At 36.4% G+C, this 14,757-nt stretch overlaps 1 protein-coding gene across 4 annotated transcripts in view; it reads right to left on the bottom strand.

Moving 5' to 3' along the window:
- Nucleotides 1–14,757, bottom strand: part of ITCH (itchy E3 ubiquitin protein ligase) — a 143,674-nt gene that overhangs the window by 24,364 nt on the left and 104,553 nt on the right. For all 4 annotated transcript variants that reach the window (XM_058685351.1, XM_058685353.1, XM_058685350.1 and 1 more), the window contains 3 exons: nt 11,338–11,422; nt 6,658–6,786; nt 288–360 (listed from right to left, as the gene is read on the bottom strand). In XM_058685351.1, coding sequence (XP_058541334.1) covers nt 288–360; nt 6,658–6,786; nt 11,338–11,422 — 287 coding nt within the window. The remainder of the gene's footprint in view (nt 1–287; nt 361–6,657; nt 6,787–11,337; nt 11,423–14,757) is intronic.

The following is a 14,757-nucleotide window of genomic DNA, read 5'->3' as shown; positions in this document are numbered from 1 at the left end:
TCACAAAATGTTTTAACTCATTTGTTTGAAGATTGCTGCCATCTGAAAATTATGGATACTGAAAGGAGAACAGTTTTTTTACTCAAACTATTTCAAATTTATTCTTCTGGACAACAGAAGCCACAAATAATCTGATAAATCTATTTCTTTGCCCTAAAAATAGAGAAGAGAGATTCCAATGCTTTCTATTTTCCTAGTTCTTCTAGGAGTTAATTATTTTCACAATCATTGTGTAATGTAAGCAACATAACAAAGAAAAGGGGGTACAGAAAAGTTCTGAAACTAACCTGACACCAGAACCGGAAATACTGAACCTTTGCCTTGAAGTCCCGTACGTAGGCTATCTGTGGTCCATTGTCTCTGAGGAGGAATGTTAATATGACATACATATATAGCAGCCTGTAAGATGATATATTGAAGGAAAGCAAAATACCACACCCCTTCAGTACTGAGTCAAATATAAAAATAACGTAGCACAGCATACTCTTAACACCACCTTAAAAAAAAAAAAAAAAATTCCCAGGACTAGTTTTAAGAAAGAGACAGATATTCAGATCTTTTTAAAGACATTGTTGTGGGATTTTCTTTTATATAGAGAAAAATCCAACAGGACTAAATAAAGGAGGTTGTATCTGGGAAAGTTGCCTATCCCCAAATCCCTTCTTTCCTTTGTCCTTAAATCAGACTCCTGGTATCTACCTGGGCAGACTGCTACCTAGAATAAAGACACATTTCCCAGAATGGTTGTGTGACTTAACCATGGCTAAAGAACTGTAAATGTTATATAGGACTTCTAGGAAGGCTCTTTTACAGAGAGCAAAGAAAGCTGGAAAGGGATTTTTTTTTTGCTCCAGTTTGTTCTTCCTCCATATTCCAGGCTGCAGTGCGACTATGATAGCTGAAGTTTTAGCAGCTATCACACACTATGAGGTAACCTTGAGAAAAGAGCCCACGGTGTGGAATGGTAGAACACAAAGAAAGAAGCCTAGATCACTAATGACACCATGGAGCTTCCAAGCAAGCCCTAGAATTCTTTTAATTTCATTTTCTAAATGTTCAATGTAGAAATACTTGATTCTAGGGGCACCTGATGGCTCAGTTGGTAGAGCATGTGACTTTTGATCTTGGGGTTGTGAGTTTGATCCCCGCACTAGGTGTAACATTACCTAAAAATAAAATCTTAAAAAAAAATGCAACTGATTTTGTCTATTGACTTTGTATCCAGTAACACTATTAAATTCACTTACTAGTTCTAGTTTTTTCTAGATTCCTTATGATTTTCTAGGTACACAGTTATGCTATCCCTATGAAAAAAAATAGCTTTACTTCTTCCTTTCTAATCTATATATCTTAAAAAAAATTGTTTTTTAACGTTTATTTTTGAGAGACATAGGGGCAGAGCATGAATGGGGGAGGGGCAGAGAGAGAGAGGGAGACATAGAATCCAAAGTAGGCTCCAGGCTCTGAGCTGTCAGCACAGAGCCTGACGTGGGCTCAAACTCATGAACTGCGAGATCATGACCTTAGCTGAAGTTGGACACTCAACCGAGTGAGCCACCTAGGTGCCCCCTATCTTTAAAAAATATATATTTACTTATTTAAAAAAATTTTTTTAAATGTTTACTTATTTTTGAGAGACAGAGAACGAGTGGGGTAGGAGCAGAGAGAGAGGGAGACACAGAATCCAAAGCAGGCTCCAGGCTCTGAGCTGTCAGCACAGAGCCCGACATGGGGCTCGAACTCACCAGCTGCGAGATCATGACCTAAGCCAAAGTCGGACACCCAACTGACTGAGCCACCCAGGCGCACCCCCCCCCCCAAAATTTTACTTATATGGGGCGCCTGGGTGGCTCAGTTGGTAAAGCATCCGACTCTTGATTTCACCTCATGTCATGATCTCAGGGTTTATGAGTTCGAGCCCCAACTGGGCTCTGCGCTGACAGTATGGAGCCTGCTTGGGATTCTCTCTCTCTGCCCCAACCCTGCTCACGTGTGCACTCTTTCAAAATAAATAAATAAACTTTAAAAAAAATTATTAAAAAAAAGGTTTACTTATGTATTTTCGGGGGTGGGGGGAAGAGAGAGAGGGAGAGAATCCCAAGCAGGCTCCCCACTCAGTGCAGAGCACGACACCAGGCTCAATGAGCCAAAATCAAGTCAGATGCTTACCTGACTAAGCCATCCAGGTGCCCCCAATCTATCCTGTATTTCTTTCTCTTAATTCATAGAACTACCAATTCAATGGTGAAAGAAGTAGTGACAGTAGCTATTGTCTTATTCTTGCTCTTAAGAGGTATTTTATCATTGAGATGATGTATCAAAGTTTCCAAGGCAGCTGAGAGTTTATCATAAACTGGCATTTTATTTTCTCAAGTGCTTTCTTGAAATGATGATTTTTCTCCTTTAATATGTTTATGTAGTGAATTATATCAATTGGTTTTTGTATATTAAACCAATCTTGCTATCCTGGAATAAATCTGATATGATGATAATGTAATATCCTTTTTATAGTTTGCTGGATTTAATTTGCCATTATTTTGTTAAAGATTTTTATACCTATGTTCATAGAAATATTAGCCAGTAATTTTTTTATACTATTCTTGTTTGATTTTGCCATCAGGACTTATAGGAGCCTCATAAAATGAGTTGGGAAGTGTTCCAATCGCTTATATTTTATGAAAAAAATTTGAATAGGATTGATATTATTTATTACTCATAGTTTTGATAAAATTTACCAGTAGAAGCCATCTAGCTCAGACCTTTCTTTGTGGGAAACTGTTTAATTATGAATTCAATTTCTTTACTAGATATAGGGTTATTTAGATTTACTATTTCTTCTTGTGTTCATTTTGGTAACTTGTATCTTTCCAGGAATTTGCCCATTTGACCTAAAATATCTAATTTCTTGGCATAAAGTTGTTCAAGTACACACTTAGTTATCTTTCAATGTGTGTAGGATAGGTAGTGACGTCCTTTCACTTTCATATTAGTAATTTGTGTTTTTTTTTCATCCTCAGGTGTACTAGGGGTTACTGATATTATTTTTTAATGTTTATATATTTATTTGAGAAAGTAGGGGAGGAGCAGAGAGAGAGGGAGAGAGAATCCCAAGCAGGCTCTCTGCTGTCAGTACAGAGCCTGAACACGTGGCTCACACTCACGAACCACGAGATTATGACCTGAGCAGAAACCAAGAGTTGGACACCCAACCAACTGAGCCACGCAGGCATCCTGGGATTGTTATTAATCTTCTCCAAGATCCAACTTGTAGCTCTGACTTCTCTACTGTTTCGTTTTCATTTCATTAATATCTGCTTTTATGCTTATTTCCTTTCTTGTGATTATTTGGGGCTTAATTTTTTTTTCTAGTTTCTTAAGGTGAAAGCAGTGATCACTGATTTTATACCTTTCTTATTTATAATCTAATCCTATATAAAGCAATATATTTTCCTTTGAGAATGATTTTTTTTTTAAATGTTTTTATTTTTTATTTTTGAGACAGAGAGAGACAGAGCATGAGTAGGGGAGGGGCAGAGAGAGAGGGAGACACAGAATCCGAAGCAGGCTCCAGGCTTTGAGCTGTCAGCATGGAGCCTGATGCATGGCTCAAACTCACGGAGTGTGAGATCATGAACTGAGCTGAAGTCGGATGCTTAACCGACTAAGCCACCCAGGTGCCCTGAGGATGATTTTTTTAAACCCCATCAATTGTGATATGTTGTGTTTTTATTATCATTAAGTACAATGTTTTCTAATTTCTCATGACTTCATTGAGCCATGGATTATTAACAGTGTGCTTAATGATGGAAAGAAATATATTTCTATCCTAAATAAAACACTATTGTTTTATGGTTTTGTTATATGTACCCAAACTTAACTGAAACTAAAAATGAATGATACAAAAAGTATCTATTATTTACTTAACATATCTAAATAAATTTCAATTTTGTTAATACCCAATTGGCCTGAATTTCTGGTTTTTGCTTTAAACATGAAGGTTTTTAATAAGCAGAAATTATAAAATTAAGAAGTAATGAGAGACTAACTGTGCCCAGAGACACTACAAGAAAACTACTGACCAGTACTTCTTACAAACACTGATGTAAGAGTCCTCAACAAAATATTACCAAACTGAATTCACTAGTATATTAAAAGGATTAATATTTTAATCTCTTTGACCAAGTGGGATTTGCTCTTGGGATGCAAGGATGGTTCAACATGTGAAAAATCAATCCTATACAGCATACATTAGTAACAAACACCAAAAAAAAAAACAAAAACAAAAACAAAAACAAAAACAAAACAAAACAAAAAACCCACATGATCATCTCGAGGCAAAAAAAACTCCAAAAATCATTTGACAAAATTTAACATCCTTTTATGGTAAAAAATACTCAACAAACTAGGACTAGAAGGAAACTACCAAATGAAAGCTTTCCCTCAAAGGTCAGGAATAAGGCAAGGATGCCTGCTTTCCCTTCCATTCAACATAATATTAGAAGTTCTAGCCAGAGTTTCTTGCCCTGAAGAAAGGCAAGAAAAAGAAACAAAAGACATCCAAATTGTAAAGGAAGAAGTATAATTTATCTTTGTTTGAAGATTGTATAATCTTATATTAAGAAAATCTAAAGATTCCAGACAAAAAAAAAACTACTAGAGTAGGTACACTGAGCAAAGTAGAATACAAAACAACACAAAAATCAGTTGCATTTCTATACACTATCAATAATCTGAAAAGAAAGTTAAGAAAACCATTCCATTTACAAATAGCATAAAAAAAAAAAAAAACTCGCTCACGAATAAACTAAACCTAGGAGGTAAAAGACTTGGACACTGGAAAACTACAAAAACATTGGTGAAAGAAATTAAAGAAAACAAATAAATGTAAAGACACCCTATGTTCATGGCTTAGAAGATGTACTACTGTTAAGATGTCAAAACAAACCCAAGAGAACTACAAATTCAATGCAATCTCAATCACAGTGACATTTTTTTTGCAACAATAGAAAAATCTATCCTAAAATCATATGAAATCTAAAGGGATCCTGAAAAGCCAAAGCAGTATCAAAAAAGAACTTGGATGAGTTCAAAATTTAGTAAAACCTATAGTAATCAAAACAATACGGTACTAGGATAAAGACAGACATACTGACCAATGGAATAGAAAGTCCAGAAATAAACGTTTGCGTATACATGGTCAAAAGATTCTTGACAAGGGTGCCAAGACCATTCAATGGGGAAAAAGATGGTCTTTTCAACAAATGGTGTTGGGAAAATTGGATATCTACTTGCTAAAAAAGAGAAGTCAGACCCTTTGCTAACACCATGAATAAAAATTAACTAAAAATGGACCCAAAACCTACATCTAAGAGCTAACACTTTAGTGAATGCACAGAATAGGGAAAATATTTGCAAATGATATATGTGACAAGGGATTAATAGCCAGAATATAAAGAACTTCTGAAATGCAACAAAAAAACCAAACAACCAGATTCAAAAAATGGGCAAAGAAGTTGAATAGACATTTCTTCAAAGAAGATACACAAATATTTGGTCAATCAGCACATGAGCTACTTCATTCCCTGAAGTTGACATTTTTAAAAATCAAGCAAACAGAAAATAACAACTGTTGGTGTGGATGTGGAAAAACTGGAACCTGTGTGCACTTTTGGTGGCAATGCAAAATGGTGTACCCACTTTGGAAAACAGTCTGGAAGTGCCTCAAAAGAAAAAAAAAAAACCCCAAATCAAAAACAAACAAAAACCCAGAATTACCATTGACCCAGTAATTCCACTTCTGAATATATACACAAAAGAAGTGAAAGCAATAACCTGAACAGATTATTTGTACACTCACATTCATTGCTGCATTACTCACATTGTCAAAAGATGGAAACAACCCAAAAGTCCATGAACAGATGGATAAATAAAATGTGGTATACACACATAATAAAATATTATTCTGCATTAAAAAGTAGTGAAATTCTGATACAAACGGTAACGCAGATGAACCCTGGAGACAATACTAAGTGAAATAAGTCAGTCACAAAGCACGTATACCATGATTCCACTTATATGAGTAGTCAAATTCATAGAGGCAGAAAGTATAACAGGAGTTATCAGGGGCTGAGGGACGAAGAAGACGGGAAAGTTATGGTTTAATGGGTACAGAGTTCCAGTATGGAGTAATAAAAATGTTCTGGAGGTGGATGGTATTGATGGTTGTGCAACAAAGTGAATGTACTTTGCCACACACACAAAAATACCTTAAACAAAACACATTAAGCAGAACTAAACACAAAGTTACTTTTCAAAAAAGGAAAAGAAAAGAACAAAGTAACAGGAACTTTTAAGTTAGAGGTAATGGAAATGAAAGAAAGCAGGCATCAGATATCAGGGATTAATTGGTGAGCAGTATTGTACTGATAATTTTTAAATAGTCTTTTTAGTGCTGTGTGAACCGATAACAAATATGAAAGGTCTCTAGGAGAAATTATTCAAGAGGACAATAAAAATACAAAATATTTAGTGGACAATGGCCTGTGGGCAAGCCAACTCAAGAAACAGTAAGATCTGCACTCCTTGCTAATTAAAATCTTTATAACAAAATCTCAGTAATCAGTTTTACTTTTAATCTACGATGTTTAGAAAACTTACAGAGCAGATTTTCCAGTGCGGGGATCAATATAGGTGGTTGTTCTTCTATTGTGGTCCACAAAATATGGAATTCCATCTACTGTGAATCTCATTTCCCAGCCTTCAGGTAAGGGCTTTTCATTTAATTGACTATAAAACGTAGGAAAAAATACAAATAAAAAGTGTTGAAGAGCTGTTTGTTTCTCAAGTACACAAAACAAAAATTACCCATAAATGGAGCATCATTCAGATCATTTAGTCCAGTGTTCCCCGTAGTTTACTAGACTTCTCTATCTAGATATCCTACAAGCATGTTAAACCTGTCAATGGGTTCATGGAACCACTACTCAGTTTTCAGCTATCTAATTAGCCTATATTCCAATAAGCCACCTAAACGTCTTTTGGTAGCCAAGTTCTGCCCATTCTGCTTTTGAAGCCTCATATTCATTACTGTTTTCAATCCCCAAGAACATCCTTATCTCGGCATTATTCATCTCTCTTCTCAACTTTCACAGTAGCCACCAAACTGGTTTTCCTGCCTCTAGTCTCACTGTGGTCCTACACATACTTCATATTGCTGACAGAATACTAAAACAGAGATTCGATCAAATTAGTTCTCTCCTTAAAGTTATATCCATTGTTCACCACTAGCAAGAAGCCCTGAACTCCACCTGGCACTCACTCAGCCCTCAACATTCCCTTTCAGGTTTAACCCTGCATTCTACCTCCAACTCCCTTTCACAAACCCTGTGATTTCAGTGTAGTGCTACGCACCATTTCCCTAAATAAGACATGATCAGTCACACCTCCAAGTGAAGCCTTTCCCCTTGTCCAGAATATCTTAATTATCCCTTTGTTAAGGCAACTCAACTGTTCTTTAAGTATTTCTAACCACTTCTTTGATACCTATCATTAGACTTCACTTAATCTGTCTAAACTTCAGTTTGTTAAGAACGTCTGTGTAATAAGACTGTAAGAGGAATAAATGAGACAATACAAGTAAAAAGTGTTGGCACATAGTAAGCCTTCAAATTGTTAACTATGAGTATTCCTCTTACTATATACTACTCATTATCTTTGGGTCTCTCAAAGTACTTCCTTCATACTGCTAGCATAGCATTTATCAACTTTTCCAGTTTATGTGTCTGGTAACAACTTCCCACCCTGCAATACCACATGTTTTAAAACAGAAACCAGATTAGAAGGCAACAGTGAATTTTTATTTGTTACACATTAAAATAATCAAGCCATTAGCATAAATATTCAAAACTGCTTACTAGTGAACCTAAGAAATTTTTACATTCTTATTTTTTAGAGAGAGCAAGCACGTGAGTAGGGGAGAGGGGCAGAGGGAGATAGATCCCAAGGAGGCTCTACCCTCAGCATGAAGCCCAATGCGGGGCTTGATCCCACAACCCTAGGATGATGACCTAAGCCGAAATCAAGAGTCATACACCCAACCAATTGAGCCACCAAGGCACCCCAGAAATGTTTACATTTTAAAGTATTATACTAGGGGCGCCTGGGTGGCTCAGTCGATTAAGCATCCAATTTCAGCTCAGGTCATGATCTCATGGTTCATGGGTTTGAGCCCTGCGTTGGGCTCTGTGCTGACAGCTGAGAGCCTGTCACCTGCCTCAGATTCTGTGTCTCCCTCTCTCTCTCTCTCTCTGCCCATCTCCTGCTCATGCTCTGTCTCTAAAATAAAAAAAAAAAAAAAAAAAATTGAAAAAAATTTTAATATTACACTACAATGGGTAGGGAACTAGTGAACACTTCCTTTGTTGTTTGTGTATTGTCCTAATGGCAGCCAGTCTTTTTTGCTAGTTAGATGTAATAGCTCCAATTTTCTCATCTGTTGGGTTTAGTGAGAGAAAAAACTAGAAATGTTCAACTTCTCATCAGAAAGGAAAAAAGGGAGGGGTTGGAGGTATTTAAGCTGACTGGTTTTAGAGAGCCACTATTACTGCAGGACTGTCATTTTCATCAAGTGTACTTCAGAAAAACAAAGGGCGAGAACCACTCTCTAGAACAGTATTTTGTAAACTATGTCAAAGGGTTAAGAACATTTCGCTTTATTCACAGAACTGAATAGAAATGTCAGATAAAATAGACTACCAAGAATTTTTTAAAGGTAACACTTATTTGTTAGAATTATATTTGCAAGATAGGCTCAGTAACAAGTTGTCTTGAAAACAAAACAAGCTGGATAGAACTGGGTCATTTGTATTATTTATTAAAATATGATTCTCACTTTAGTTCTAAAACTTTAAAGGTCCAAGGAAGAACAAAATATGGTAGCAAATTACAGAAAGGTTACATGGTCTATTCTGTCCTTCAAGAGAGAATTTTAAAGAGCAATTTAAAATGTTACCTTTGAAATTCTTAATTATTCCTTTTTGGGAAATTGAAATATTTAAGTTAAATATCACAACAATATAAAAAAATGTTGATTTGTTAGTATCCAGAAATAGTTTTTCTTAAAACTTTCAGGAAGAGAATGCGTGAAGAATAAATTAGACCAAAAGAGAGATCTGGCCTCTGTGCTCCACTACTGGTGATCTCCAGGCCTCTGGAATGTCCTGCCTGTCATGAGTATCTTTGTTTGCTTGGGAACTGTGAACACCAGACCGTCAACAATGTGATTTATTTATTTTTTATTTTTATTTTTATTTTTTTTATTTATTTTTGGGACAGAGAGAGAGACAGAGCATGAACGGGGGAGGGGCAGAGAGAGAGGGAGACACAGAATCGGAAACAGGCTCCAGGCTCCGAGCCATCGGCCCAGAGCCTGACGCGGGGCTCGAACTCACGGACCGCGAGATCGTGACCTGGCTGAAGTCGGACGCTTAACCGACTGCGCCACCCAGGCACCCCCAACAATGTGATTTATGATGGAGGCTTTGGGACACCCCTTATCAGTTCCAACCTCTGGAGTAACTAGAAACCGAAGATACTATATTAGCTCAAACTCTGGGGAAGGGCTGGAGACTAAAGGTTAGCTAAGCAGGCAGTATGTGATGGGAGTCCCAATAAAAACTCTGGATATCAGAGACTCAGATTCCCTGGTTGGCAATACTCCATGCATACTATTTCACATCAATTCTGGGTGTTTGGAATCCTCTCCCATTCTGCCCTTATATCTCTTCCTTCTGTTGGCTGTAATTTGTACCCTTTCCCTGCAATAAATGTACCTGTGAGTATAACAAGCTTCAGTGAGTTCTAGTCTCTCAAGTGAGTTATCAAACCTGAAAGTGGTTGTGGGAACCCCTGAATTCGTACCCGGTTGGTGTGAAGTAAGAACAATCTTGTGGAGACTGCTCTCTGACTTTATAGAAGTTCCATTTATAGAACCTCCATTCCTTGCAGAGTGGAACCCTCAGGTGGTCTGATAAATGCACGTTAGATTTTATTATAAGCTGAACTGTGTCCACCTGCAAATTCCTACATTGAAGTACTAACCCTCAGTACCTCAGAATGTGACCTTATTTGGAAACAGGGTCGTCGCAGACATAATTAGTTAAGATGAGATCATACTGGAGTACAGTGGGCCATTATCCAATACAGCTGGTATCCTTATAAAAAGGGGAAATTTGGACACTGAGACATGCAGACCTGACGAATGCTATGTGAAAACTCCAGCTGTGCTGCCACAAACCAAACTATCAGAAACTAGGAGAAGGGTCTGGAACAAATCCTTCTCTAGTACCTTCAGAAGGAGGAAAGCTCTGCCTACACCCTGCTTCCTGGACTATGATACTAACTTCTATTGTTGAAGCCACTTAATTTGTGGTACTTTGTTAAGGCAGCTCTAGCAAACTAATACGTATACTGTTACATAATGCTACAAAGAAAAAAGCAAGTATATACACAGTTACCAAAACTTTAAAAAGAAATTCATCTTTGAGATACAAATTTCCAGTTATAAAATAAGTCACAGGGATGTCAAGTACAGCAAAGGGAATATAGTCAGTAATGTCATAATAACTTTGTATGGTGAAGGAGGATAACGAGATTTATTGTGGTAATAATTTCATAATGTATATAAATGTCAAATGACTATTTTCTACACCTGAAACTAAGAGAATATTTTATGTCAACCGTACTTCAATAACAGAAGACAAACTTGTAATAATAGTATGTGTCTCTTCATTACTATATTGACTAGCAAGTTCCTGCAATGATCTATGTAAACAGTATTCTGAGATAACTATAACAACTGCAATATGGTATTAAAAACCTAGGATTTCTATGATGGCAAAATCCTAGGCATTGCTAATTCTACTAGGGTTACAGTTTACAATCACAACAGAAGGAAACACTTGATTTCAGGTAAAGGTTAGTAAAACTGAATCTGTATTTATTCCCTCCTAAGTCACATATTCCCTGAATTCTGTCCAGTGATCCCAGGTTGCAAAACCCTGCTTTAGAATTAGTAATCTAGTCTTACTAATTATAAATAAGAATCTTTGAATACACAGTATATTTATATATACCTGAAAGCTCTTTCCCCTACTCTCAAGAAAGCCACATTCATTACATGAAATCATATAATTTTTTCTCTTTCTAAAGTATATGGGTGAGCAATGTTTAAGAACTTTGAGGAAAGAACACATAACTTGATTTTTCTCATAACTGAGTCAGAAACAGGGTACGATATTTAAGAGGTTATCTATATACTAGTAACTGAAAGTTTCTTACCCTTGACTTCTGGGGTCCTCCCATTGTGTAATACGAGTGTTGTGGTTGACAAAATATACTCTACCATTGCTGTCTGTTCTCTTCTCTTAAAAAAAAAAAAAAAAGCGAAGTGTTAGAGTTGGCATAGTCTTCTACAAAGTAAAATAAAATGTGCTGAATTTGCCCATTTGTCATTGCATGGATTTTGTAGTTAAAATGGGGGCGGGGAGGCACCTGGGTGGCTCAGTCGGTAAAGCGTCTGACTTCAGGCTCAGGTCTGGCTCAGGTCATGATCTCACTGACTCACGGGCTCGTGAGTTCAAGCCCCGTGTCAGATTCTGTGATGACAGCTGAGAGCCTGGAGCCTGCTTCAGATTCTGTGTGTGTGTGTGTGTGTGTGTGTGTGTGTGTCTCTCTCTCTCTCTGCCCCTCCCCTGCTCATGCTCTGTCTCTCTCAAAAATAAATAAGCATTAAAAAAAAAAAATTTTTTTTTAATTTTTAATGTTTGTTTATTTTTGAGAGAAAGTACAAAAGAAGGGAAGGGGCAGAGAGAAAGAATCCCAAGCAGGCTCCACACTCTCAGCACAGAGCTGGACATAGGGCTCTAACTCACAAACTGTGAGATCATGACCTGAGCTGAAACCAAAAGTTGGATGGACACTTAACTAAGCCACCCAGGGGCCCCTGTAGTTTTAAATCACAACTTTAAAAGATTTGATTTATTCTTTGAGTATTAAATTCATATACTTGCTAGAGTCATAAAAATATCATTACAGTCTAGAAACTGAATAGATTTGATTCACAATGTCCTGCCCCCAGGACCTTTCTGTTCAATCTAACCAAAGGCAGCAAGAATAATTAACGTTTTAACTTTTCATACATGACCTCATTTTATCCTTAACAGTCCCAGGAGTAGACGGTTTCAGTTTATCTGGAAGATAAGGAAACTTGGATAGGTTAAGTGATCTGCCCAAAATCTCAGAACTAAGTAGCAGTGAGAGAATGGAAACTCAGGTCTCTATTCAGGGATTTTTTTTGCATACCCCATCAACTCATTTCTTAAAATAATAATGGTTGGGGGACACAACTTGTTTCTTTGTTAATTGCTAGGCATTATTCAACTAGGGAAGACAGTGTTCCAAAATATACTCTGTTCGTTAATACAATCAGTTTCCAAATCTTACTGTCTACACAAAGGCTGGACAGAGTGCTCAGTTCTTTAATATATTGGCTTTGAAACTGCTACTTCTTTCCCTGTCTGCCTCTTGCTTTATTTAGGATTCTTCTTGTTTTCTTATCCTGTCCTACAAAATTTTCCCTGTATCCCTGAGCTTTCTCATTAGGGCTTAGAAGACATGCAGGTATCATTTTCTCTTTTAATAACCAAATAGTTTAAAAATTTTTAAGCTCTGTTGTTTTGAACTATTGACTTCTCTGTTCTATTACTAATTAATTCTTCATCAAAAGATAATTCCTGTACCTGAATTTTTTTTGATGTCTCAAAATGAATTAAGTGAAGTAGTAAAGAATATAGAATGGATTCCAACATTAAAAAAACATAGTTTCTAAAAGTTAACAATTTCAAACAAAATTTTAAGGTTAATCCCAAACTGATAAAGCCATTTTTAATTTCATATGGTTTGAAAAATTGATGTCTATTTTTCAAGTAACATTTAAGTCCCTTGAATCATTCTCTAAGCAACTTATTGCAGGACAAATCTTAGGCCAAATTATACAGCTATGTCAAGTTAGTATTTGGTAACTTTTAACTATATCTCCAGCACTAATTTCATGATTTTGAGTAGAGTAAGGATATGTGAGGTTAGAAGGGGTATGCTGGTGAGTATCATGAACCCCATCCTGACATCTCAGGTACTTTCTACATCATTTGAGCCTAAAATGGAAATAGAACCCCAAGTGTGCATAATATACAGACAAACGGGATTCTACATCTTGTGATACATTGTGAATATTAATACTGGCCTTGCCGCTCATGGCATTTTCAGTGTAAAATGTAACCAACTTTAAGTCTGTCTCTGAAGCAAAAAGAAGCATCCACAGTGCTATAGCTGGCTACACGATAATATTAGTTAATATTCTTGGCAGACATATTAAATTTAAAAATTTTAAATATATTTGCAAAATCTGTACTTTTTTGTATTCATATAATTTTGAAGTAATTTTTTTAAATCTAAAAGTAATACCCTAAATGTATAGCTGCCATATAAGTTCAGATTTCAGGATGAGCAATTTTCTCTTCAAAAGTTAACATGAGGCAGGATAAATTTAATAGAAAACTGATTTTCTATCTATGTTCTAAGTATACACTGCTGATACCAGCAATTCTTGGAACAAACTGTGAAAAACAAAATTCAAAAAGGTGGATGTACTTGCAAACTGAAGGCTCATCTGCTTTTAATGAGAGTACTGGGCTACAGAGTTGATTTCTTCCTTTGTTGAAAGAAGTCACATGATAAACAATAGTGAGATTACTGAACATCAAACCTGAATGCAGATCAGAGTACTTCTTGACTTGAATAAAATAGTAAAAAACAGAAGCTTATTGCTGTTCTACATATTCTTCCACAGCAAGTCTCAAAATAAGAAAATATCTTTAGACTTGATGGGTAAAACCAGTTATACAAAGCCCTATTAGACTACATTGTTGAACCGAAGCATTCTTTGTACTCCAGCCTCTTTAGTTTGCATGTATTAAAAATTCTTCACTGTCAGCTTGTGAGGCAGTAATGTCTAGTCCAAGCACAAAAAAGTCTGAAAGGGTGAGGAGGCTGGATTTCAAATACATATTATGTCGGGGCGCCTTGCTCTCTCTCTCAAGATAAAATAATTAAAAAAGTAAAATAAAATAAAATACATATTGTGTCACAAAAATAATGCTGTCAATTTCAGAATGTAAACACAGGCTGTAAGTTGGGGTTTTATTTCCTAGGTCACTCCTGAGGATATGTCAGGTAGAGTTTCATCTGTTACAATATACCAATGTTGTCACTGGTTCCACAAATAAGGCATGTGCCCCAAAGGCAGAGAGTCATGAAGCAGTGTTCTAAGTAACAGGGTGATCATAAACTCATTTAGGAGGAGGGGTATACCTCAATTTCTGAAGTGTGAAACATAAAAATAAGCAGAATGTAAAATAAGCAAGCCAAGATTCTGATAACTTGGGTAACCTGGGATTGGGTCTTTAGAGGCAGTATTTTAGGGAAGTGTTGTTGGCTAAAGTGAAAATGAGAAAGATCCTAGTGATGAAGATAATAATAAATACAAAAGGCACCAACCTGCAGGAAAAGCTTTTTTGAATAAAGGCAACATAGCCAACAATTCATGCTTCTATGGGCAACGGGCCATTTTTTCCTACAGCTGCTCTGGAGAAGGAGTAAAATGGTCTGTGCTTCTGACAAAAGCTAATTGGGTCATGGTTT

The sequence above is a fragment of the Neofelis nebulosa genome, chromosome 9 (assembly GCF_028018385.1).
Source record: "Neofelis nebulosa isolate mNeoNeb1 chromosome 9, mNeoNeb1.pri, whole genome shotgun sequence".
Lineage (NCBI taxonomy): Eukaryota > Metazoa > Chordata > Mammalia > Carnivora > Felidae > Neofelis > Neofelis nebulosa.
The sequence above is the reverse complement of the archived record's forward strand: the minus strand, read 5'-3'. Positions and strand labels throughout refer to the sequence as shown.